Consider the following 27,828-nt stretch of genomic DNA (forward strand, 5'->3'; position numbering starts at 1 on the left):
TTCAACCTAGAATTCTGATGTCTTCCCTATTATCCATTAAGTTGGAGGTTTGAAAAAACACATTTTTTTTAATTTTTTTTTTTCAACGTTTATTTATTTTTGGTACAGAGAGAGACAGAGCGTGAACGGGGGAGGGGCAGAGAGAGAGGGAGACACAGAATCGGAAACAGGCTCCAGGCTCTGAGCCATCAGCCCAAAGCCTGACGCGGGGCTCGAACTCACGGACCGCGAGATCGTGACCTGGCTGAAGTCGGACGCTTAACCGACTGCGCCACCCATGCGCCCCTTGAAAAAACACATTTTTAGAAATATGCTATCAGAAACTTAATTCCTATTTACCCTTTTTCAGAATGCTGTTGGAGGATATGCTCCACAAAAATAAGGGGATAAACCAAGAAAGGACGTATGTGATCCATGAACCATCCAACACAGGAGGGAATCAAACAGGATCCCAAAACGAGGTAAAGGAAGATCCTAAGACTATCTCTGTGCAAGAAGCTAGAGGCCCACCCATCCCAAATGAGAAAAATCAGTAGACTTGGAAAAGGCTTCTTAAAGATGGAATTGGAAGAGTACTCAATGTGTTGGAACACATTAATTGAAGATTTGTACAATTGAGGGAGAATTTGGAAGTGAGTTGAGTACATAAAGCTATGTAAATGATAAATAAGACATAATTCCAAGGAAAACAAAATATTGTGTAGATGAGACAGAGTAATCATAATGTACTGTTTGTTTGACTCAGCAGCAGACAGTGTTTACTAGGTCATCATAATATGAAAACTGAATATTATTTCTATTAAGGTTCTATCTATACAGGAAAGATCACCATGGCAACTCTGTGTGGGACTAAGATGGAATAAAATTGAACTAAATCCTCTTCTTTCTAAATGAAAAGTTAATAGTGAATGCCTAAAATGGTAAGACTGAGAAGTAGCCTTACACACATTGTATTTAGGTATATGTTAGTTACAGCCATTGGATCAGGCAGGAGAGTCTAAAAAGGCAGGCAAATAATGTGAGGGCTAAGTGGGGCAGACAGAGGACTATTCTTTTTCATAATACGTTTCTGGAGGTATCTATGTCTTTATAATATGTGTATTTTTAATTTCCATAAAAATTAAAAAGTACATTTCAAACAGTTAAAATGCAGAATACAAAATCATATCTATTGTAATATGAACAAGAATTAAAAGAAGGTATGAACTAATAGGGACACCTGGGTGGCTCAGTTGGTTAAGCCTCTGACTCTTCATTTTGGCTCAGGTCATGATCTCATAGTTTGAACCCCACGTTGGGCAGAACCTTCTTGAGATGCTTTCCCTCTCTCTGTCCAGAGGGCATGCTCGCTCGCTCTCTCTCTCTCTCTCTCTCTCTCAAAATAAATAAATAAACTTAAAAAAAAAGAAGGTACGAATTAATAAATATATTGATTTGGAGAAAGAAATTTCTTCCTTGAAGAAATAAACAGGATGTTTATTTAGATACAAATGAAATATGGGGCTTGCATCCTTCTCAGTGTTCATCACATGTTCTCAACTCAATTGATCTCAAAGGTCTAGATGTGATAAAAGCTTTCTATTTTGTTTTTAGTTAGACAACAAACTTCCAACTAGCTTACATTAATACTTTTCACTGTGCCCATGATTTCCAGATTTGCTTGTTTCCTTTGTAGTATGTCCTAAAATTGTTCTGCCTGAAGACATCCTTGGGGTTGAAGACAATGCTGGTTTTTCTTGCCCATTCCATCTACATAACTGCCTTTCTCCCAATATACAAAATGAAATGCATGTCCTTCACTCATCCCTCGTTTTACCATGAGACAGTGCCATGATTTGAAAAACCTCTGGAGCATCAAGCCCTGGGACAAGTCAAAATACTACTTACACAAGTGAATGACTCTCATGAATGGGGAACAAGCATTTTCCAAATCAAGTAGTTTTCAATTCTTCTTACCACCAAGTAGGAGTATCTAATCCAGTCATTAAACTACTAGACCATTAAAACATTTCTGATGCTCAGTACTGTGATTATCAGCATATGACATGGGAAGAGTTTAAGGAATCATGTTATTACCTCAACAAAACACTTTCCATTTTTATCTACATATTTATGTGATCAAGTTTGTCAGAATAGAAGAAATAAAATTGATGCTGAATCCTGTATCATTCTAAAATAAACATCTCCTCATCCATCTCATCAACATCTACATTTCAAATACAGTTTTACTTTTTAAGTTCAATAATTATCAACCTTCATAATATATTTATGCTGTCATGATTAATTATATATTAGTAATAACTAATAATTATGGTCACTTGATTTTTTTTAATATAAACTCTTTCAGTTTTCTATTTGTTGCAGGAAAAAGTTGAAAGGGCAATCTAGAAAACCCTACAAGTATATATGTTGTGATGGAAGTGGAATTTATATATAAGAAGTAGAAAAGTACAAATTTTCCAATTTTTAAAGGAAGATTTTCCTTATAATTTTTTTAAGGAATTGCAAAGGTTGTTTGTTTTCAATTTATGATTTTTTAGGGATTACAAAGTTTGTTTATTTTTGTTTTTAAATTAGTTAAATACAAGGGTGAGTCCAGGCAGGGCAGGAGTAGAGGACCACCACCCATAGAAAGCACAGTTCCTTGGGACCTCCCTCCTCTGTACCCCACCATCTTAACTTTTATATGGATGGTGATATCTATCAAATTGTCATGTGTTTATATTCCTTTGGATGTATAGAAAATATTATATACATTTTATTTCAAAATGTCAGTATTTAAAAATGTATGAGAAATGACATGTTGTAACATAAAAATTATGCCTTCATCTTGAAAATTTTTAGATACCAACATAAATAAAGATGCTGAATTTTAAATATCTTAAATTTAGTTATCAATTCTCTGAGGGGATTCACAATTTTTAAAATTATTTTTAAAAGTCTGAGAGCAAAAATTTTGCAGAACCCCTGCCCACTTTAATGGGTGGATTTCCACTGCCCTCTTGTGGTTTCACTGGTGGAACACATGAAGTACAAACCTGGACATGTGGCATTTTGGAAACACAGGAATTGCACTTCCTTCTTGTTGCATTGAATAAATAGCAACTGGTCATAGAGATGACTACATCTCACATACTCGTACTAGTTTTATGAAATGAAGATATAGTAAAAGGATTTGAAAGTTAGTATATAACAACCAAATGGGTCAAAAAAACCCAGCTTGTCTGCATTCAATAATTGTGATTTGGTATTGACCAAGTAACAAGATTTTTGCTTTCCAGAGATATCTAGACTGTACATAAGAGTCTAGACCCATGATGTGGACACCCCATCAGCTGAATGCAAAATCAGCCCATACTCTCGGGTTGTTCCCTGTGCAAATGTGGAGTTTACCTCCTTTCCAGTTTCTGCAACAACTTCCTCCTTCCTTGCCCTTTCCCTCCTATCTCTACCCCCGGGGGCCCCCCATGCTCTGGTGCTGTCAACAACTACAATATCCATTATGAAAAGAGTGTGGCATAGTAGACAGACCAGGGGATAATGAAATCGGAAAGAATAATGTCTGAATTTTTACCCAACCCATCACTAACTGTGATCTTGGTAGAATTAATAGAATTCTCTTGGACAGTTTCTACAGCAGTAAATAACCGACCTCACGGATGCCATGTACAACTGTAAAAACACATAGATAAGGTGCTCAAAAATAGCAACCAAATGTAATTATTGCTATTTTACACTCATGACAGATAAGCAGGTCTTTCCATTTGGAGGACACAGAATATAGTCACAAGGAATCACTCCAGGTATCTTGGTCATTTTGAGTTATTCAGTCACAGTAGTGCCATCACATATATCTTCCTTAGTGTTTTTCTTCCTACCCTCTGAGAGAAATATTTCACCTTTTTTCTATCTGTATTAAACTTGCTCACTCTCCTCCCTTCCTCAGGTGATTGAACTTGGTTTGTAACAGGAAACTAGATGCAGCCTCCACAATTACCAGCCTGCCCTTAGTCACACGCTGACAGCTATGCCATGCTCACTTCTTTCACTATGGGGAGGACCTGCTCTCCTCACATGTTCCGACACTCCACCACTCTCACCTTCATGAAGGCTTGACCACCACAATTACCCATTCTCCTCTGCATCATCTTGTTTCCTTTCTAACGAAAAATATCCTCATATATCTGCTTCTCTTTAAAACAAACAACTTGTACCCACTAAAAAAAAAAAATCTTTGTATTCCACATAACCCTGAAGATAATGATTGATTTCTCTGCTCCCCTTCATCATTAAACATCTTGAAAGTGTTGTCTATATTCACAGTTTCTATCACATGCTTTCTTCAATCTACTCCATATGGAATAATGTCCTTCCCCTTGACTGAGGCCTGTCAGGGTGAGAAATTTAATTCTGACACCAAATCCAATAAACCCTTCTCTGATCTTAATAGATTCCTTGGCAACTTCTGACAGTTGACTGCTCAAATGAGCAAAAAAATATGGCGGATGCAAATGGTATCTTAGGGATGATTTGATGGTAAAGAATATAAACTCACCCAAAGTAACTTAAGTAGACAAAGATTCATCTGAAAAACAAAAATCTCTACTGTCTCACAAAATCTAAGGGCAGGAAATACAGCCAAGCCCTAGAAGAGAATTCACTGGGCCTCTCTGAGTACACTTAGTCTCTTGCTCCTCCTTGTCTCTGCGTGTCTGCTTCGTTCTTCTGCTCCTTTGAATACTTCCAGTATATAACTTTTTAGGTCAAGGGATCAATAAAGACCCACAAGAGTCTCTTAGGCTCCCTCAATAAATTTCCATGAGAGAGACCGGATTAGTCTAAGCTTAAATTGTGCATCTTTTCTCAATCAGCTATGGCCAAGGAGTGGCAGGGTCACTGTGATGGTTAATTTTTACATCAATTTGCCTATGCGATGTTGCCCAGTTGTTTGGTCAAACACCAGTAGATATGCTGCTTTGTAAAGGCTTTTTTAGATGTGATGAACATTTAAATCAGTAGACTTTGAGTAATGCAGATTAACTCCCTCCTCCCTCCCCTAAATTTGAGGGAGCCTCATCCAATCAGTTATAAGCCTTGAGAGCAAAGACAGTTTTCTCAAAGAAGAACTTTTGTTTCAAGTCTGCAGAATAGAAATTCTCAGCTTCCAGCCTTCGGACTTGTTATAAGGATTTGGGACTCAGTAGCCCCCAAAATCATATGGCCCAGGGCCTTAAAGTTAAATCTTTCCCTCTCTCCCTTCCCCTTCTGACCCCTTCCCTTCTCTGTCTATAAATACAGATAGGTAGATAGGTAGATATAGAGATAGAAATTGTTTCTCTGGAAAACCCTGACTAATACAGTCACAAAGAGCAAACCTGACCACAGCAGTCTCTTCTGTTACTGGAGAGCAGGTGTAGGAGACAGGATACGAACAGAGTGGCCCCAGCTGTGTTATATATATGAGTATCAGAGAATCTCTAACTTATTTATATTTACAGTTCATTGTACATGCTTAAGTTTGGAAATGATGCTCTTTCTGTGTTTATTGACAGCAAGGCTATACCACTGGAGCTCAGTCCCACTGTTATTAAATAACCCCTGCCTCAGAGTATTCAAATGGTTCAAATACCAGCCATTTCTAATAAAACTCAATGTATTCCTGTCTCTCAACCAGTGCCCTTTTATTTAAGCCCTCTAAGAGATACTCATCCTTTTCTCCTTACTTATTTCACCTCTATTCTTTTTGGGCTGAGATTTCTTAAGAGAAATATCATGCTAGAATTTCTTTCTCCTGAAAGGGGGAGATAATTCTAGAATATGATAGCAACCAAAATTGGCAATCAGATGAATCTAATAACGCTTCATCATCTTTGTTCCATCTCTGAAAACACTAGACCTAATTTTAAAGATATTAACAATTGTTCCCTACTGTATCTTCTGTAGAGCATCACACCCCAATAATAAAAGATTATAACAAAATATTATAAGAAGGTTCAGGGCCTCGTTACTTCTGCCCTGGGGATAAGACCTGCCAATATCTCTTTGCCTTTATTTAGGACAGAAAACATTACAACTTCACAGTAATGCCCAAGGATTTACCAAAAGTCCTTTCTACTTCTCCCCAAATTTAAAAGCAGTTTTAGATGATACAGAGTTACCTGAAGGCTCTGTTTTCTGACCATTTGCAGACGACTTGCTTTCTGTGCTCTCCTTCTCAGGGCTCTTCACAGGAAGATAGCATCCACCTGTTACAACTTTTAGCCTTAAGGGGACACAAAGTCTTCATGGAGAAATTGCAATTTGCTTACACTAAACTTTGCTATTTGGGGCACCCAATTTCAGAACAAGGGCTACATTTAGATCCAAATAGTTTCCATGGCATCTTCAACTTGCCCAAACCGAAAATTAAGTGCCATTTACAAGGTTTTCTCAGACAATCAGGCTACTGTATGAAAAAAACAACACATATGACCCTATCATTTGGGGAGATCAGGATGATTTATCCTTTAAAACCCTAAAGGAAAGCTTAAAGAAATCCCCTGCTCTTGATCATCCCAATGGCCAACTTCCTATTTTCCTCTCCCTCCTAAACTCTCATCACACTTACCCACTCCCCACATAACTAATCTTCACCCTGCTACCCTCCCTCCCTCTTCTGTGGATGGTGCTCTCAGGACTATTTAATAGATCACCCCCCTGACCCTGCCTGATGTCTTACCAGAAACTCCTGGATATGCTATATCAACTCCTTTTGAAGTCATCTGCCCTTGGTTACCTCGGCCCAACAGTCTGAACTGTCTTACTTCAGCCTGTATTTTAGCCAAAAACAAAACTGCATATTCCTATAGGACAATAGGTATGCTTTGCAGTAGCTCATGACTTTAGAACGCCACAAAGAGCACTGCTCTCAAAGGAGCCAATAACCAAACTCCTGTCGTGGCCCAAGAGATGTTCCTCCAAATGATAATCTAGAAATGTTGAGCAGAGATGCCCAACAATTGGATCTAGAAAAGGAAAACCAATATTGGAAATCTACTAATTGTTTTTTGGTTAAAAAAAGAAAACTCCGGCTTAGGCCAAATAAGAATCCAGTCTTGCCAGAGACTCTGAATTTCCATTACTGACTGCTACCCATGCATTGAATCATTGGCATACTGGGAAAAAAATGATAATCTTCATGGACCAACACTGGTGGCGAAATATTAATATGGCTGCAAAAAGTGCCTACTTTGCTTGCCTACCCCACCTGCCAAAATGCAATTCAAGAAAACCTGTCCACACTGCTCCCAGGTACTTTACATTCCCTAAAGGAGGTTTGATATTCGGGGCCCCTCATTTCAGAACAAGAAAAGATCTTGATCTACTAGAAAAGATTATCCCCACCTGAGGAACCGCCCTGGAACTTCATAGTGATGGGGGAACTCACTTCACTGGGCAAATGCTCGTAAAGGTCTGTGCTGTTTGGTTGGCCAGTTTTACACTTCCACTGTGCTTACCACCCTCAGTCCTCAAACACAAAAACTGCATAATTAAGACCCAATTAGCAAACTTTGCAGAGACCCTTCAGATACCTTGGCCAAAGGCACTGCCATTAATCCTTCTAAATCTCTGGTCTACCCCTTTTGACGTTATTGTAAAGTCCTGTTTAACCACGCTTTAGTAGAACAATCTTTACACAGCACACCCCAGGGGGCGAAGACCTTAAACATCGCACCTTGCAGCCTGGAGATTTTGTCTATCGGAAGCGATATCTCCAGAAAGACTGCACCTCTGTTGGAAAAGCCCCTCTCAGGTACTGCTGACCAACCCTTATGCAGCCAAACTCCAAGGAGTAGACTCTTGGATCCATGTGTTGCATCTAAAGAAGGCACCAAACCCTGACTGGACCTGACACCAACGGGTGGCCTGAAAATAAAGATTTCCAGGAACTGAAGCAGCTCAAGGAGATAGTTTTCCAGGGATGACAGAACCAGGCTTGTATGCCTTTTTCTTGCTGTTGCTGCTTACCTTGTTTCCTTCTTTATTTTCTTGACCCAATTTGTTGCAAAAAAGAGGAAAACTCTCTGACTATTGGATCTATTATCAGAAACTCCAGTCTATTCATGATGCCAGGGATCCCTTGGTCTTATCAGCAAGCAAGTATCCCAAAATTATATCTGCAAGACCTATTCAGTTATGCTGTTAGAGCCAGATGTTCTCATGCCTGTTTTAACCTTTCTCTAACCATAGCCATACTTCTTTAGCTGGTTGCCTTCAACCAGGTTGAAGTAACCTGGTTGCTCCTGGTTTAGAACTACATACAAACTGGAGTCATTGTCCTGTTATATAATCATTTTTAAACATTGTGCGTGTGGTCAAATCTCTACAGAAGTGATGCACCCAGGTGGGTGGTGTTAGCTCAGCACTTAGAGATGATATCCAATGCTTACAACCTTGATAAGATATAGACCTCAGCTGGAAAATACCTGAGATTTTTTTTTTGCCCTCATTCCCTTCCTTTTAGTCAAATATGGCCTCAATGGTTTGCAATCTGTGCACTTTCCCTCTGACGTGAAACAGGACAACCTGTAAATGTCCTTTCTGGCACCAAGGGACAAAACCACTGAATATCAAAAACCTGATCTTGGGGCACCTGGGTGGCTCAGTCAGTTAAGCATCTGACTTCAGCTCAGGTCATGGTTCGTGAGTTTGAGCCCCACACTGAGCTCTGTCAGTGCAGAACCCACTTTGAATCCCCTGTCTCCCTCTCTCTCTCTCTCTCTTGCTCTCTCTTCAAAAAATAAATAAACATTAAAAAAACAAACAAACATCCTGATCTTGAGCAGTAGTGTTTTGAGGAAAGATCTTAATCAAAAGGGGGAAATGTGAAAATAAATAAAAGAAAACCTCATTTAAAATGGAATCAGGAAGCCCCAAAGGGTGATCTTTCATGTACTGTCAGTCACTGCAAGAAGTCTACCTGATATTTCCCAAGAGGAAACTTACTTTACATACTCCAGCAGTGGGAAGGAAGAGTTTCTCCTTGTCCAGCAACAGCCCAGCTAATGAGAACTCAGTGAAACACTCCTCTCAGCTTCCTCCTTTCTTCTGTAAAAGTAAGCCCATCTCTGTTCTCCAGACTTGCTTCTGGTTCACCATAGTTTATTTGTCCTGAAATCCAATTCCTCTGCTATTCCCCAACAAACTCAATAGCTGGCTTTTTGATGGCCAACAAACATAAACGACTTCTAGTAGCCAAAACAATATGAAAAATGTACAAAGTTGAAACACTCTTACTGTATGACTTCAAGAATTTAATATAAAGCTATCATAATCAAGACTATTTTATTTTAGCATAGGCATGGATATTTAGTCAATAGAATAGAATGTTCAGAAATAGACACACATTTGTGGTCAACTGATTTTTTTTTTTATAAACTAGTCAAATAACTCAATAAGGAAAATTACTCTTTTCAGTAAATGATACTGGAGAAACTGGATATCCACATGGAGGAAAATGAACCCCAACTATTCCTCTCATCATACAGAAAAATTAAGTCAAAATGGAACAATGACCTAAATAACTCTTCTAAGAAAAACACAAGAAATTTTTTGATTTTAGGGTAGACAAAATCTCCTTATATAGGTGTGATACAAAATGTATGAAATATTAAGGAAAAAGTTAGAAAATGGACATCATAAAAATTTAAAACTTTTGCTCTTTAAAAATTACTGTTAAGAAAAAAACCTTTTAGGTTTGGAGAAAATATTTACAATACATATATTTGATAAAAGATTAGTATTAAAAATATGTTATTTACATTTACATAAAATATTTATTTAAAATGCTTAGAGAGGATGTTGATAATGCAGGAGGCTGTGCATGTGTGAGGGAAGGGGATCGATGCAAAATCTCTACCTTCTGCTCCATTTTGTTATGAATGTAAAACTGCTTTAAAAAATAAAATCTAGTGATGCGTGGGTGGTTCAGTCAGCTGAGCATCCAACTCTTGATTTCCACTCAGGTCATGATCCCAGGATCGTGGGATTGAGCCCTGCGTTGGGATCCACACTCAACATGGAGCCTGCTTAAGATTCTCTCTCTCTGTCTCCCTAAGCCCTTCTCCATCGCTCACATGTGCATTCTCTGTAATAAAATTTTAAAAATCTATTAAAAAACTGGGACAGAAAAAAATGCTTACAACTTGTAACAAGAAAGCAAACAATCCAACTACAAAATGGGCAGAAGTTTTGATAGGTACTTCACATAAGACATATAAATAGCCAAAGGCACACAAAGAGATTAATATCAGTCACCAGTAACATGCAAAATAAAACCATGTCATTGCATTACATAACTATTATAATAGCTTAAAAAAGAAGACTATAGCTAGTGCTGGCAAGGATGCAAAACAACTGGAACTTTCATATAAAATGCTACAGCTACATTGTACAAGTTTGCCAGCCTCATTAAAAGTTCATTAAGTGTTTACCATATGATTTGCCAATTATTTTCTAAGATATTTACCCAAGAAATGAAAACATATGCACAAAACAATGTGTAAAGAAATTTTCATAGAAGTTTTATTTATATTAGTTAAAAGCTGTAAACCCATTCGTTAGGTGAACAGTATAGCTACACAGTGGAGTATTATAAAGCAATAAAAAGGAACTACAGATACATGCAACATTAACTAATCTTACAAACACTATATTGAGGGGCATCTGGGTGGCTCAGTCGGTTAAGCGTCCAACTTCAACTCAGGTCACGATCTCGCTGTCCTTGAGTTCAAGCCCCACGTGGGGCTGTGTGCTGACAGCTCAGAGCCTGGAGCCTGCTTCAGATTCTGTGTCTCCCTCTGTCTGCCCCTCCGTTGTTCATGCTCTATCTCTCTCTGTCTCAAAAATAAATGTGTTAAAAAAAAATTTTTTTTAAACACTATATTGAGCAAAAGAATCCGGACAAAAAAAGAGTGTGTGATTTCATTAATTTACTTACTAAACTCTAGTTGGACAAATGTAATCTGTAGTAATATAAAGTAATATAAGGCCAATCAGTAAGTGCTTTCCTGAGCTATCTTTTAAGTGTAGGGATTGACAGTGAAGGGGACAATGAGCACTTCTAGGGTGATGGAAATATTCTGTATCATGATTATGTTAATATATATACATTTCTCGGGGCGCCTGGGTGGCGCAGTCGGTTAAGCGACCGACTTCAGCCAGGTCACGATCTCGCGGTCTGTGAGTTCGAGTCCCGCGTCAGGCTCTGGGCTGATGGCTCAGACCCTGGAGCCTGTTTCCGATTCTGTGTCTCCCTCTCTCTCTGCCCCTCCCCCGTTCATGCTCTCTCTCTCTCTCTCTCTCTCTGTCCCAAAAATAAATAAAAAGTTGAAAAAAAATTTTTTTAATAAAAAAATATATATATACATTTCTCAAACCTCACCAAACTGCACAAGTACAGCACATGCAATTTATGCAATTTGTTGTAGGTATATTATGCCTCAATAAAGGTGACTAAAAAAAGAAACACACACACACACACACACACACACACACACACACACACACACACATTTTGGAGTGCTTCTTCTTAGGATATAGTCATAAGAGAACATTCCTCCTATCCTAACAAGAAAACAATACAGTTAATCTAAAAATCACAGTTTTTACTTGAATCCATTAGAGAGTAGAGGTCACCAGGCAACAGAGTGAGCTGAATTCTAAAAAGTGACAAGATTCTCCAAAGGGAGCTGATATAAATGAACTGTATATTGACGTGCATAAAGCAATTAAGGATAAGTTAGAGGCATTTCACTGGCTCAGTCAGAAGAGCATGTGACTCTTGATTTTGGGTCATGAGCTCGAGTCCCATGTTGGGTGTAGAGACTACTTAAAAATAAACTTAAAAGAATAAATCAGTTATTTTTTTCTTCATGTTTTAAATGTTTATTATTGACAGAGAGAGAGTGTGTGTGTGAGAGCACACACATGAGGGAGGGACAGAGAGAGAAAGAGAAAGAGGGAGAGAATACAGTGCAGAGCCCGACACGGGGCTTGGTCTCATGACTGTGAGATCATGATCTGAGCCAAAATCAAGAGTCAGATACTTAATTAACTGAGCCACCCAAGCACCCCCAATCCATTAATTTTTAATGGATTCTTAAAGGCTGATTGTGGGCTAGTGCTGTGGTTTGCAAAAACAGAAAAAACAGAGGTACTACAGGAAATTTTAAATTTTTGAAGGAAACATATTGATAATGTCCATTTGTCCAAAACAACATTAACTATCCACTTGAGATAGTTCAGTTTCATCATTAGATCCCACTACATTACAAAGTTGTTTTTTGATGGTTTCTTTCATAAGAATCAAGTATTATGAGAAAATCAATGTAGAATAGGTAATGAAGGTGGCAGATTCCAATCTGATTCCATGATTTAGGAAGTTGTACAACAGGTGCACATATTTCAAGAATAAGTACTTGTGGTTATATTAACAATGCAAAAGATATCATTTTTTTTTCTTTTAACACTCAGAAAATTAAGATTAGAAGGGAATCTCCTTGACAAGATAAAGGTCACATACAAAAAAACTATGGCTAATACCATACTCATTGGCGAAAAGAAATGAATTCACCCCAGATGGGAATAAGGCAATTCTTATAATAAGATACCTATTCTTACAGACAGTATAACAGAGGTCCTAGGAAGTACATTAAGGCAAAAACAAAAGGTATAAAAGATTGTGAAGATACAAATAAAACTTTTCAGAGAAGACTGATGTAGAAAATCTTAAAGCACTTGGAAGTAGCTATTTTAACTAATTGTTGAGTGTAGCAAAGTCCACAGGAAAAAGGTTGAGTCCAAAAATCAATACAGACTAAAAAATGGAAATAAAAAAGCATTTTAAGGGGGTAAATATAACAACATATGTGCAAGATTTATACACTGAAAAATCACAATGTTGAGCAAAATTAAAGACCTAAATAATGGAGATAAACACTGTGTTCCAAAGTCAGCTGTCTCAATCTTGTTAAAGTGACAATATTCCCCAAATTGATTATAGGTTCAATATAATTTCAATCAAAATCCAGCAGGCTTTTGGTAGAAATTTACAATTTGATTCTAAAATGTATGTGGAAAAGCCAAGGAATTTGGAAGGCCATACAATTGTGAAAAATAATAAAATTTAGAACTTAGACTACCTGATTTCATAATTTACGAATTCAAGTGCAGTAATCAAGATGTGTTATTGGCATAAACAAATATAAATTAAGACAGAATAGGCAGCCCAGAAAGAGGCCCAGCCATATACGAACAATTGATTTTCAATAAGGTAACATAGAAATTCAGTGGAAAGTGATAGTCTTTTCAACAAATGGTGTTGGAAAAATTAGATATGCATATCCAAAAAACAAAGTCAAAAACTAAAAACCAACCCCCCCCCCACCCCAACGCTTGGTTCATACCCCACACTACATACAAAAATCAACTTGAAATGGTTCATAGACTTAATGCAATTCCTAAAGGTATAATAATCCTTTTAAAGGAAAACATAGGAGGGACATCTGGGTGGTTCAGTCAGTTAAGCATCCGACTTCAGCTCAGCTCATGATCTCTTGTTGTGAACTCGAGCCCCATATTAGGCTCTGTGCTGACAGCTCAGAGCCTGGAGCCTGCTTCGGATTCTGTCTTCCTCTCTCTCTGCCCTTCCCCTGCTCATGCTCTCTCTCTCTCTCTCTCCAAAATATTAAAAAAAAAATTTTTAATAAAACATAGGAGAAAAATCTTTGTGATCTTGAGTTAGGCAAAGATTTCTACACACAAAGAAGGAACCATCCATAGTAGAAATAAAATGGAAACACTGGGATTTTATCAAAATTTTTTAAATTCTCCATTTCAAAAGATACTGTTAAGAAAAAGATAAGCCATAGACTAGTTTATCTAAACTCATATCATAGTTTATCTGATACATGAATTTTATCAACAAATCTACTCTGTAAAATTAAAAAAAAAATTGAATACTAGAAATAAGAATGGCAAGTAAACACATTAAAAGATGTTGAATACCAGTAGTCACTAGGGAAATACAAATTAAGTGTTATCACTACCCACCTATCAGAATGGTTACATGAAAAATTAAACCCTACAATACAAAATGCTCTCACATGGTTGAAGAGTAACAAGAATTCTCATCTATAGCTGGTGGGAACATAAAATGGTATATCCACTTTGGAAAATAGTTTGGCAGTTTTTTACAAAGTAAAACATATACTTTAACATACAATCTAGAAATCCCACTCCAAAGCACTTCCCCCCAAATTTAGAATATGTACCCAGAGACTTGTATGTGAAAGTTTACAACATCTTTAAACAAAATGGCCAAATAACTGGAAACCCAGTTGGTGAATGGATAAACAAATTGTAAACACTCAATACAAAGAATATCACTCCATAATGAAAAGTAACGAGCCACTGATAAATGCAAAAACACAGATGAATCTCAAAAACATTATACTAAATGAAAGGCTGGCTCAAAGCCAATATTTTGTATGATTCCTTTAAATAACATGAAAAAGTAAACACTATAGGGACAAATCAGTGGTTGCCAGGGACTAGATGTGGGGAAATCAGCATGTGATTACTTTTTGGGGGTGATGGAAAGGTTTTAGATCTTAAATATGTTGGTGGTTGAACAATATGTCAAAGCTTATTACAATGCACACCTAAAAAGGATGAATTTACCTTATATAAACATGATCTAAAGTTTTTTAATGGGAAAAAAAAACATAAAAAACCAGAGAGATGTTTTTTCTATTTCACTTTAAAAACATTGGAAATGCAACATATTTCTCTTGTATTATGGTGCCTTTACAAGTTGTGTTCTTTCCTTATGAGTAGAAAAAGACAATCTATCATGCCACCTAGAAACATGTCCTATCAAAAGATAAAGACAAATCAAAATGTTTTATATTTTCCTAACATACATCTCTGAATCTCTCTCCACAAAGTATCATATTTCTTAAATAGCGATAAGTTACAAAAACTAGTTTTTCATCACATAAGTGTTTTAATTATAACAGGAGAATTAACCTCTGTATTATTCAAGTCAACAGAATAAATATTAAAATTCTTACAATCCTATTACTTGAGGCCTTTCTCTGCCTATTTTAATTTCTAGACATGAGACTTGGGTGTTTCTCTATGTTTCAGGTGATTTTTATTAGTTGAGTTAAAAAACAAGATAGCAAAAGACTCTAGTTATATAATGATAAGTGATACAAATGTCTCCAAAAACATTAACAGATCAGGTAACAATGGAAAGACAAAAAGTTTAATAATGCTGGCCACTTATGGGACATAGCATTTCTGGGAAAGAACCAAAATAATGGAAAAAAATACAATTGATATGTTGAGACACTGTTTAAAGTGCTAGAGGATACAGTGGTGAACAAGATAAGGTCCCTCCCCTAATGAAACTTACATGTTAGTAAGGAGGGAATGACAAATCAAAAAAAAAAAAAAAAAAAAATGAAGTCAAGTAATAGTGAGTGCTAGAAGAAAAAGCAAGAGAAGGGATACAAAAATGGTAGGGGCATGTTTACCAGTTTAGAGACTTGATGGGACTCATTCAAGTGAGGGAACAAGCTTTGTACAAATCAGGGATAAAGGCTTTCTTGACAGAGGAAACAGCGAAACAAAGATCCATATGTATTCTTTGGTGCATTTTAAGAGGGTAGTGTGAGTGAGGCAGAAAAAATAGAAAAAAAAAAAACAGGGATAAAGCGCCATAGATTACAAAAGTTGTGAATGCTGAGTTTACTCCCTTATCAAAAATTATGGAACACTGGCAGTTCTTAAAAAAAATTTTTTTAATGTTTATTTTAGAGAGAGCACAAGCATAAGAGGAGCAGAGAGAGGGAGACACAGAATTGGAAGCAGGCTCAGGCTCCAGGCTCTGAGCTGTCAGCACCAAGCCTGACACAGCGCTCAAACTCACAAGACATGAGATCATGACCTAATCAAAGTCAGACGCCCAACCAACTGAGCCACCCAAGCACCCTGCCAGTTTTTTTTTTTTAATGTCATTGGTGGAGAAGAGTCTGGTTTTCTGTATTTTAATGGTAGATATCTATTAGGGGCATCTGCGTGGCTCAGTTGGTTGAGCATCCGACTCTTGATTTAGGCTCAGGTCATGATCCCAGGTGTGTGGGATCAAGCCCCAGTAGGGCTTAGCCTGGAGTCTGCTTAAGATTCTATTTCCCTCTGACCCACTCCCTTGCTCCTGCTCTCTAAAATGAGTAAAAATAAAGAAAAAGAGTAGATACCTATTAGATATCTAAGTGGAGACGAGTTCAGGAGAATGGCTGAAGCTGAAGAGACCAAGCAGAGAAATGGAAAGAGAAGGAAAAATAGTAAAGTTGTTAAGACAGAGGACAGAAATCAAAAATATTGTGATAGTGATACCAGGTTTCCAGAAAATAGAAAGAACTGGTCAAGGGACAAGACTTGAACAAAAATAAATAAATAAACAAAACCACACCCAGACTCAGCAGAGTGAAATTGAAGAACAGAGACAAAGCAAAGTTTTGAAAGGTAGTAACAGGAAAAAACAATGAGTGCCAGGTTAATTCCACAGCTCATCTACAGACTGGAAACCTAATAGTAGCCTACAGTAATAAAATTAAAATGCAATTCCCACTTCTGCCAGATAATGTAAATCAACGCATCAATGCAATCATCCTAGCTCATTTAACAGAAGCATTATGAGCTCAGGTTTTGTTTTGAGGCTATTTATACCTTTTCAACTTAATATTTAGATCCAGACTCAAATGTAGACTGGGACATAGAATTAAAAGCATCTTACTCATTTTTCAGTTTGAACTACCAATCTTGTCTCAAATAAAGGTTGGTTATGTTTTTGTAATGTTTATTTGTTTTGGGGAGCGAGAGTACATGCAGGAGCAGGGGAAGGGCAGAGACAGGGCAGACAGAGGATCCTAAGCAGGCTCCATGCTGACAGCATAGAAGCTGATGTGGGGCTCAAACACAAGAACTATGAGACCATGACCTGAGCCAAAGTCTGATGCTTGACTGACTGAGCCACTCAGGCACCCCCAGTTTTGTTTTTGTTTTTTAACTGAAGGCCAAGATGGCAATAGCCTTTTAAGATAGAAAATGTGGCACATAAAGATCCATTGAAGAATTTGTATAGATACTTGGAAACAGTCTGGAAAGTATTTTTTAATCCTACTTTACCAAGTAATCTTATCTTTCATTCTTTAACATAGCTAATATTCCTATCCTTAGGTCTTTCTTTATAAAAGAATCCCAAGATTTCCTAATAAAATCAGTCTATTAGGTTCTTGGAGAAAAAAAAAAAAAAAAAAGAAAAATATTAGCATAAAGAATCTATAAAATTACTCACTACAGTCATTGTCAGGAGAAAATATAATTTCAATTGAATTGTTTGTTTTAAATGTCTAAAATGAGAAGATGAGAATTTTAACACAGAAATTCTGACATTGTCAAGATATTTTTGTTGTACTATTACCTAGTTGCCTCCCCTTAAACATGCTCATAAATCTTGCATAAGGTGCTGCAACATATGTAATAGTTTTATCTGTACTTTTAAATCGAATCTTAAACTTAAGCAATGGGTTTGATAGTTGTTTATATTAATATGTTAGACATCAATTTAGAAACACTTAAAAATATTATTCCATTATTTGCTAAGTAATGAACTACTCAAAGTTTTAATAATTAAGCCACATTTACGAGTTCACATTAAAATTTCAGACGAAGCAGGGTAAGTCTAAATGAAGCCCGTATTTAAAAACTAGTTGCTTTTCCAACCCCCTCCCTTTCAAATCACCACAGCCCTTGACAATAAATATCACAACTATAAACCTACATTATTATTTATGGCTTAAAGATCATTGTCTAGTCAGAAACAGAGTAACGAAGATAGGAATTATGCCATTTATACCACTGTATAGTCTTCATAAATCTCAAGAAAGTGAAATCAGTGTATCTATACAACCCTTTCACAATTTAACTACAAAAATGAATTACAGAAATTATCGTTATTTGTAATCTACCATGTCTTATGCAACTTCTATAAAAATTTCAGTTTTATTAAGCCACTCACTCTGAAATTAGTGAACAAATCATTCACACTCCAGTTTTCCACAGCTTTCCAGTCTAAAATTATTTTCTAACATACCCTGAACAAAGAATACTTTCTTTATAAGCAAACAGGCCATTGCTTTTAATAAGAAATCATTTATTGTATATTATTAAAGTGGAGGGTTAATTGGTACAGTACTATGCATAATCTCTCACCCTTAAAAATTTAAACACAAATGGATATAAATAGCAAAGCAGAATGAGCATGTAATAGACAAAATTTAAGCATATTTTATAGAGAATGTTCCCTGTTATATCTATGTACCAATGTTCTTCTCCATTGTGTCTTAGTAAGTTTATGGCTTGTTCCTCTTCTACATGATTGCTGACTTTTTACAAATAATGAACATATTTTCCATCAATTAATGTTACATACAGTTTTAGGTTTTCCATTCAACTCAGCTAATTAGGTGATTGATCTATTCAGCTAAATATGGCATTGTTAAGAAAGAGCCCATTCCATTGCCTCAAAAAATGTAATATTGTTCTTCTATGATATTTTGTATAATAGGATATAATGCAAATATCCCAGCTACAAAGTGATGAATTAAAAATGCAACCCTGATCTTTTTACTATGTCAATATTATAACTTCGTTAAGCATTATCTTGTTGTGTTAAATGCTATCTTGTGGAATAATCATTTACATTAAATGTGGAAAAAGTGGAAAAGCTTAAAAATGTGTACCGGCACTATGTTTTATCACTTTTAAATTTAATTATAAATTGACATTTAAAAATTGAGTTAGTGTTCCTATGTTATCTGATATGCCAGGAAAAAACAGATTATCGTCCTTCAGGTAACTAAAAGAGGGATCACCAAAAAAAAAAAAAAAAAAAAGGAAAGCTTTGTTCACATAAAATTTTAGACTTTAATGGAGAAAATTAAAATGTTTAAAAAAAATACATCCATCTATGGACAAATTTCTGTAGATTATTCCCACAGTTAATCAACATGGGACACTTAAAGACTATTATAGGCATATACCAATATACTTATATTTGTCAAAGTTAAGATTCAAATTTGTTACATCATAGCGCACATCCAAGAATGTGTCACATGTTCAAAAATCCCCACTGAATATAACAAAATAAAAATCTGTGAATAAATATAAGGCATTCTGAAATAAAATCTGCAGGAAACCAACAAAGATTTCTATGATCTAATTTTACTTCATAGATTCATATAGTCTTTAAAATAGACTTAGTTTTGTAGTGCCACACACTTAATATTCAACTGCTTACCAAAATACCTTTTGCCTGGTAGCTAAACGTTACTACTTAAAAAAAAAAAAAAAAAAAAAAAATTAAGTGCTTGAGCGAGTAAGAATGCAGCAGAAAATTACAGGAGCCCACATATCCTTTTTCTTAAATTTAATTTGTCATATATAAGGTTTTTATATACAATCAGTGTGCATTGTAACAGTTTATATTAAAAGTCAATCAAGTTTATCTAAAATGTTACCTGGCTGCATAGCACATTTGACATTATTGCCCACATGAAAAGGGAAAACAAATGGATTTTACAATAACTTTTGGCCATTTTGGATTCTGAAAAGTGTTCATACACCTACCCTTTTAAACCAAATGCATCTGAAAAAAATGTTTCCAGAGCATGCAGTTTAGATTTTACATATTATCTCACCATTTTGTTACTACAAACACAATATTTACTAAAAAAGAAAAAATGAAAGAAATAACATTTATCTAATAAAATAGTCAATATAAAAAGAGACTAATGGAATTAAGTGGCCCCTTTCCCCATTTTTTACATTCTAAACAATGATTCCATCAAGACAAATCATTAAAAAGTGTTATTACACTGATAATTTTTTTTAAATGATAAGAAGGCCTGAGTTGGTAGGGAAAGGAACAGTCAAAAAAAGCCTGAGCAGGGAAAGGAAGTAAGGAAAGCTCATTTAATCCATTTACAATAATTTACAGCCATGTGTGTGTATGTGTAAAAAGGCATAATAACAGATCACAAACAGGAAATTCCTGGCTATTTTACAGATATAAGTACAGAATTTAAATATTCAAGCTTGTGATGAAAAGCGGCAAGGTGGTCGCAGTGTACAATGTAAACAAGTAGCTTTGGAAAGTGAACAAAGTCCTTGAGTGTTTTTTCTTTATTAAGAAAAGAACTCTCTTTCATTCCTTCCTGAAACATGATCACAGGTCAGAGTAAAGTTCATATACAAACATAATTTAAATGGAGGTCAGTCTAAAATCACTGACTTAAAAACAGTTTTATCCAGCCTATATGGAAGGGCAGTGTTGAGGTCCCTGTAATAGTAAACATTTTCCATTTCTTTAAAAAAGAAAAAAAAAAAGTACTACAGTATTTGTAGTACAGTGCAGCATAATCCTTAAATATAAAAATATTTTCTCTTCTGTTGGGATAATAGACCTTGCATCCTGGAAAGAAGTAACAATACTGCTACTGATAGAAGATCTGTTTATATCTTTCAAGTCATGTAAGGCAATTACTGTGTTGGTTTATGATATATGGCTAAAAGAAAAGTCCAGAAAGACAAAAAGTATCAGTTTTTGTTATGTTTTCCGACTACTCCAGGTATGCTCAGGTGTACTTTTGTGTTCAACTGAGTGTTCAAATGGAGATCTGGAGCCATAAGGAGACCTCTGATCTAGTGGTGATCTGGGGCCACTACTGGAAGCTCTGTGGTCCATCTGCCAATCTGAGTGATACCTATAATCCCTGGAAGATTTATGGTGTGTATATTCAGAACTTGCCCGATGGTCTGAATGCAACCGATGGTCTGAATGAGAACGATGATCAGAATGAGATCTGTCCTTTAAACTTCCTTCCAAATTTGACCTGTGATCTCTACTCCTGTGATCATCCAGTTTTCTGTGTTTCTCTCTATCACTATAATACCTAATGGAAGAGAAATTAGGGATTAAATTAATGATGGAAATTAAATGTTTCCAAATAGAAAAAGTATTAAAAAAATAAAACAGAAAAATACTTTAAGGCATCCTTTTAAACTGTATAGAAGCTCTGTGTTTCACAACAAGACCTCCTCAGTGAGCTTAAGTCACTGGACCTGTCTCTGCATGCCTCTGTGGAAAAATCATTCAATTCACAAAACTAAAGTGAACCATACAGAGAACCTCAGATACCATCTAATTTTACATGCCCATTTTTAATTATTTACTTAATATAATTTTATTTTTAATTAAACTATAATGGACATGCAGTATATTAGTTTCAGGTGTACAACATAGTGATATGAAATTATATACATCATGAAATGCTCACCATGGTAAGTGTATAGTTACCATCTGTCACCATACAAAGTTATTACAATATTACTAAGCTGTACTTTATATCCCCATGACTTATTTTATAACTGAAAATCTGTACCTCTTAATCTCCTGTACCTATTTCACCCATCTCCCTGACTCCAATCCCCTCCCTCCTGGCAACACCAGTTTGTTCTCTTGTCTTTATGAGTCTTTTTTGCTTTTCTGTTTGTCCACTGTTTTTGTTTTTTATTCCAGATACAAGTGAAATTTTATGCTATTTGTCTTTCTCTAACTTATTTCAATTAGCTCGCATGCCCATTTTTCAACTGATTGTTACTTTTTATCCTATGGGACATTTGTATTAATGCATCTTAATTACCTGCAAGTGGGGGTTAGGATAACGATATAGAATACCCTTGAAATCAGAGCCTTTTATGAAACTCTAAGCAGAAAAAATAAAAACCTCTAAAATTCAGTCTATGAATTAATTTGTAGAAGAGAACTTTCACTGGTTGGGGAAAAGTCCTTGTTACAAAAAAAATATGAATTATGTTCTATAAGTCTGTGAAATTATAAATATTTACTGCTACAAACAGGACTTTGCATTTTGTGCCCTTTTCTAATTATAAGAGCCATTCTACAATTGATACTTATTATGTGACAGCACTTCTATCATAGAGAAGAAATGATTAAAGTAAGCACAACTAAAATGCAAAGAAAATCTACTAATTCCTCTATTTCTGATCTTTTTTTCTTCTCAGTTTTTTCTTTTGCTTTTCTTAATTATAACTAACTGATGAAAATACTCCTTTATGAAATAAAATGTATTCTGTTGTTATATTCAGATTGTTTAACTACTTAAAGGCTTCAAAAAACAATAAAACAATACTAAACAGAGAAAACTTCCTGATTTCAGGACTACCCCGGACTGCCATGATTAAGTTTATCCTCAGTAGGGTGTTTTCACATAAATTAATTTTTCCCCTAGGAGTTTTTTAGTGGAATGGAACACAGAATTCTGCTCATCAAATTTCAGTCATATTCCATCAAGCTTTAATTTTACTCTGTTATTGTATTTTGAAGAGTATTTGAGCCAATGTCCTCTAAAACCAACAAAAATGAATCCTATGACTTATACAGAACTCCCTATACTTTCATCTCTTACTGCACACTTTGTAACTAAAAAAATTTTTGGAGAAATTCGGTTCTTAATACTAACAAAAAGTACTCTATATCAGTTTTTTTTTTTTTTTTTAATTTGTAAACAAATTAATTTCACATAAGATCTGTTCTGATTACCTGAATAATGAATTGGCTGGTAAGGTCAAATAGAGTACATAAAGGTCAAAAAGAGAAGGACACAAATAAGCAAAACCGCAAAACCATCCAGTTTACCTGCTTTCTTGCTTGTAATGATCCCAGTCACGATGATCTTTGCCATTACTAAAGGAAGAATAGGGTCTTTTCCTAGAGTCACTCTTTTTGTAAGAATCTCCCTGATGTCGGTCTTTATGATGATCATGATACTGAGATAAGTGTCTATCAGATGAATAACTGTCCCTGCTGCTATCATCGTGATTTGTATTCTCTTTTAATCTTTCCACATCTGTTAGATAAAGGAGTACAGCTTTTGTTAATGACTTAAAAAAAACACATGGTAAACGCAAGTAACTTTGCTGCTAGATTATAAGAACTCTTATTTCAAATCCGGATAAACAAAATCAGTTGCCAAATACTGTTAAAGACTTCAGAACTGGTCTATAAAGGCAGAGCTAAGTCTTATAAAGGGTTACTGTATTCTGAAGTGTGAAAAACCACAACTGAAACAATTTGGAGACCATTTCCTTCTCAGACTATACTTTTGTGATTCTTGCACAGACAGAATACATTATATTCTAAATATTGTTTAAAAATACATTCATTTTAACAATTATTCTATCATTTCTTGAAACTGGCAAAAAAGGTTGATTTATGGAAAGGTTAATAAGCTAAAGTTATTGTTTAAGATAAAAGGCTCAATATTAAAACCTGAGTATGTGTTATCTAAAACAAACCTGAAAGAGGAAAACAGTTTTTAAATTTACTTTCTAAAACAATTAGTAACACGTACCTGGATTTCTAATTACTTGAGCATTCAGGCTGCTGTTCTGGTCATTATTTTGCTAAAATAAATGCACATATGTAAGAATCTTTTAAGTGGCTTAAAATACCTTTACAAAATAGGAAAAAGAAAAAAGACCCCAAAACGGAAATCCTGATGCTGAAAGAAGTTCTCATACACATGTATAAATGCATCACTTGCAGATTTTTTTTTTAAAACATAGACTGTCTTTCTTAAAAAATTCGACTTTGAAATAATTTTAGAGTTACAGAAAAGCTGCAAAAACAGTAAAGTTCCCATATGCCGTTTACCCAGCTTTTCCTAATGTTAACATCTCACATAACACCACAGTATGATAATCAAAACTAAGTGTTAACACTGGTACAATACTATGAAATGAACTAGAAACTGTGTTCAAATTTTTAACATTTTTCCACTAAGATCCCTTTCCTGTTCCAGGATCCAATCTGGAACTCCGTATTACATTTAGTTTTCTTATCTTCTTAGTTTCCTCTAATCTAATGAATAGCTTTTTACATTTTTTTGTCTTCAATGACCTTGACACTTTGGAAATGTAAGACAGTTATTTTGTAGAATACCTCTCTCAATTGGGGTTTGTCTGGTATTTTCACATGATCAAATTAAGGTAATACATTTTTGCCAAGAATTCCACAGAAGTGATATACCTTTCTTATTAGTGCACTATACTGATGGTTCATGATGTTGATAGGTCTTATTTTAGCTGATGTTACCCTTCACCATTTAAGATGGTGTACGCAGATTTCTCTTCTATAAAGTCATTATTTTTCTCTTTGTAATTAATAAACATCTTAGATGAGATACTTTTAGACAATGCCAATATCTTATTTTCTCACCCACTAATTTTAGTTTCCTCAGAACCTCTACCTGCAGCAACTTTTATTGTGGTCTGACAGTGATTCTGTATTTCCTTTATTCCTCCTACATTTATTAATTGAATTATTCTACAAGAAAGAATGTCTCAGTTTTAATAACATAAATTAAAGGAAAAATATGATGCATCAATTTACCTGAGATTCCTGCCGTTTTTTAATAGCATGCTTATATAACTTATGTAATTTTCTTGCATCGAACTCCGTAAACTTAGATACAAAAATCCACAGGTTTCTAGAAAAAGAACAGGTAATCAGTTTGGTAGAAAATATTTAGCTTTTTCATGGAATCCTTATCCCCTAGGTAGAAACACATACACATATACTTAGCCTTCCATAGAACAAAGTCTAAAGAGATTATTTCTACAAACTGTAAGAGACTCTTAAATACAGAAAACAAACTGAGGGTTGATGGGGGCGGTGGTGTACGGAGGAGAGGGGAAAACGGGTGATGGGCATTGAGGAGGGCACTTACTGGGATGAGCAATGCGTTTTGTATGTGAAGTGATGAATCATGGGAATATATCCCCGAAACCAAGAGCACACTGTATACACTGTATGTTTAGCTAACTTGACAATAATTAAAAAAAAAATAAAAAAATAAACAAATAACTTTATATGGAGGTGCCTGGGTGGCTCAGCTGTTTACACCTTTGACTTCGGCTCAGGTCATATCTCCAGTGTGGGCATTCGGGCCCCTCATCGGGCTCTGTGCTGACAGCTCAGAACCTGGAGCCTATTTCAGATTCTGTGTCTCCCTCTCTCTGCCCCTTCCTGTTTGTGCTTTCTCTCTCAAAAATAAATACATAAAAATAAAATAAAAACTTTATATGGCTAAGACTCCAACCTTTTTTTTTTTTTTTTTTTTTAAGTAATCTCTACACCCAACGTGGGGCTTGAACTCATGACCCTGAGATCAAGAATCGCATGCTCCACCCACTGGGCCAAACTGGTGTCCCCATTTGGGTAAGACTCCAAATAAAACCAAACATTGTTTTAGTTCTCTTCCAAATCCCTTAATTTTATAGCCTTTTAGAGCAAAAAAGCAGTAATCCATCTTATTGAAACCAAAAATATGTAAATTTACAAGTCAAAAAGGGACTCGTATTATGATTTACATTAGGTATGAAAGAAACAAGCTATGTTAGTAGTCTGAGTAAAGATACCCATCAGATAATGTGCATTAAGGAGAAAGGGGACAAGGATAGAATTTCTTTTTTAACTTTAATCATCACTCCTTCAGAAATATGTCATTACAGTTTTTTGCTTTGGTATGTAGCTGCACTGCATAAAGCAAGAAATCAGCAGACTAATAAACTGACAGGACTGGTTTATGGCCATTTTATAGTATTCCTAACTTGTCTTGCAGTTTGGCTTAACACTGATCTGATCTGGTAATCATTAAGTGATTTGTATAATACAGCAGCTCAGACTTAAAATTTTAAGATCAACCGTGCTGCTGCTTCTAAAATAAAAGGGAAAATAAAAGTGTGCATTTTACACTGTTTGAGAATATTAATTCTTACAAGGCTATATACTCACACCTGGAAGATGAGTTGCTAAATTTATGTAACAAATTTGTTTATTTGGAACTGCAAACTAAAGATATTACTAACAATAATTTGGTGAAGTGCAGAGATTTTTAAAAATAAAATGCAATCTGAATTTTAATGAAACAATGTTGACTATTTCTTAATGACAGAGGTGCCACCTGTGCCTTATCATGATGTGAATTAATATTAAGCAATCATTCATAAATAAAAAGCTTTAAAGGGAAAAAATGAAAACAATCGCCTTCAGATTACTTCTTTAAATAGTATTTTGTTATCTAAACTTCAGAATAGGAAAAATAAACTGAAATATGAGACAATTAGATGGTTACATAATTACAATTTAGGAAATTAACATTTCCTGAAAAGTACATCACTTACTTTCTCCACTGCTTGATTTGTTCAGGATTTGTATACTCTTTCAGACATTCTGTGATATGGTCTCCAATTTTTATTAAACACTGTCTAGTATGCTCCAGTTGTTCTCTTTCTGAAAGGCCTTTTTCAGGCCTATCAAGTTGTTTCAAAGCTGCTTTGACAGGCCTCATTCTTTCTTTACACTTTAAAATGGGAAAATAAGAACATGTATTAAAAATAAGAATTCAACAAAGATCTACTTCTTTCAATGATATCTATATGAGTAAATATAGCACTGTTTGACGTTAAAATAAGCATTAAAGCTCGCCTCACAGCTCTTAAATATCAGGGTTTTTTTTCCCTCAGATTTTCTTCAGAAAGTAAGGTTTTTCATTATCATTTAAATTCAACCTTTGTGCATGTAAAAGCTTTGGATTAATTTACCTTCTGTAAAAATGGTTACTTTCTGCACTGCAACACATCATGAAGCAGTCTTTTTTTTTTTAAGTTTATTTCGAGAGAGAAAGAGACAGAGAATGTGCACTTGTGTGGGGGAGGGGCCGAGAGAGAGAGAGAGAGAGAGAGAGAGAGAGAGAGAGAGAGACAGACAGACAGACAGACCGACCGACCGACTGAGAATCCCAAGCAGGTTCCATGCTGACAGTACAAGGTTGAGATCATGACCTGAGCTGAATCCAAGACTTGGGTGCTTATCTGACTGAGCCACCCAGGCGCCCCAATCATCATCAAGCAGTCTTAAAACACAGAATGTTAAAAAATAAAATATTTCAGACTATAACTTAATACCTTAGACTCACTCTAATGTAGAACAAAATGTAAAAATATGAGGATCTTTTATAAAATAAAATATGCTGTCAAACTATTAAAATCAATTGACCTATAAGTATAAATTGTCTATTCTTCTAAACCTTTGGGACAAAACAAAGTAACTAATGAATTTTGCTCTTACCATATTTTGGCTACTCAAAGAGTTGGGGATACTTGATAGAAACCAACCTTTTTCCTTACCCTACGTATCACTAGCATGCTAATAAAAAGAAGACATAACAAAAATTGATGATTCAGTTAAAATACAATTTGTGCAATAAAAACTATAACCTTAGGGGCGCCTGGGTGACTCATTTGGTTGGGCATCCAACTTTGGCTCAGGTCACAATCTCAAGGTTTGTGAGTTCAAGCCCCACTTTGGGCTCTGTGCCGACAGCTCAGAGCCTGGAACGTGTTTCATATTCTGTGTCTCCCTCTCTCTCTCTCTGTTCCTCCCCTGCTCGCTCTTGCTCTCTCTCTCTCAAAAATAAATAAAAGATTTAAAAAACAAAACAAAACAAACTATAACCTTACACCAAAAGTAGAATGAAAATATCACTAAAAAAGCAAACTAATTATATAATTAACATATATTAATATATATTAACATGTAAAACAAATTTAAAATGAACAATGATTAGTAATAAT

General features: G+C 35.4%; 1 protein-coding gene across 4 annotated transcripts in view; it reads right to left on the reverse strand.

Annotated features, from left to right (window-relative positions):
- Positions 1-19,522: 19,522 nt before the first annotated feature.
- Positions 19,523-27,828, reverse strand: part of CHD1 (chromodomain helicase DNA binding protein 1) — a 76,660-nt gene continuing 68,354 nt past the window's right edge. For all 4 annotated transcript variants that reach the window (XM_045034090.1, XM_045034085.1, XM_023258732.2 and 1 more), the window contains 5 exons: positions 26,377-26,555; positions 24,584-24,680; positions 23,544-23,595; positions 22,829-23,039; positions 19,523-21,062 (listed from right to left, as the gene is read on the reverse strand). In XM_045034090.1, the coding sequence (XP_044890025.1) occupies positions 20,717-21,062; positions 22,829-23,039; positions 23,544-23,595; positions 24,584-24,680; positions 26,377-26,555 (885 nt within the window). In that variant the 3' untranslated portion in view covers positions 19,523-20,716. The remainder of the gene's footprint in view (positions 21,063-22,828; positions 23,040-23,543; positions 23,596-24,583; positions 24,681-26,376; positions 26,556-27,828) is intronic.

Source organism: Felis catus, chromosome A1 (assembly GCF_018350175.1).
Source record: "Felis catus isolate Fca126 chromosome A1, F.catus_Fca126_mat1.0, whole genome shotgun sequence".
In the NCBI taxonomy this organism is placed as follows: domain Eukaryota; kingdom Metazoa; phylum Chordata; class Mammalia; order Carnivora; family Felidae; genus Felis; species Felis catus.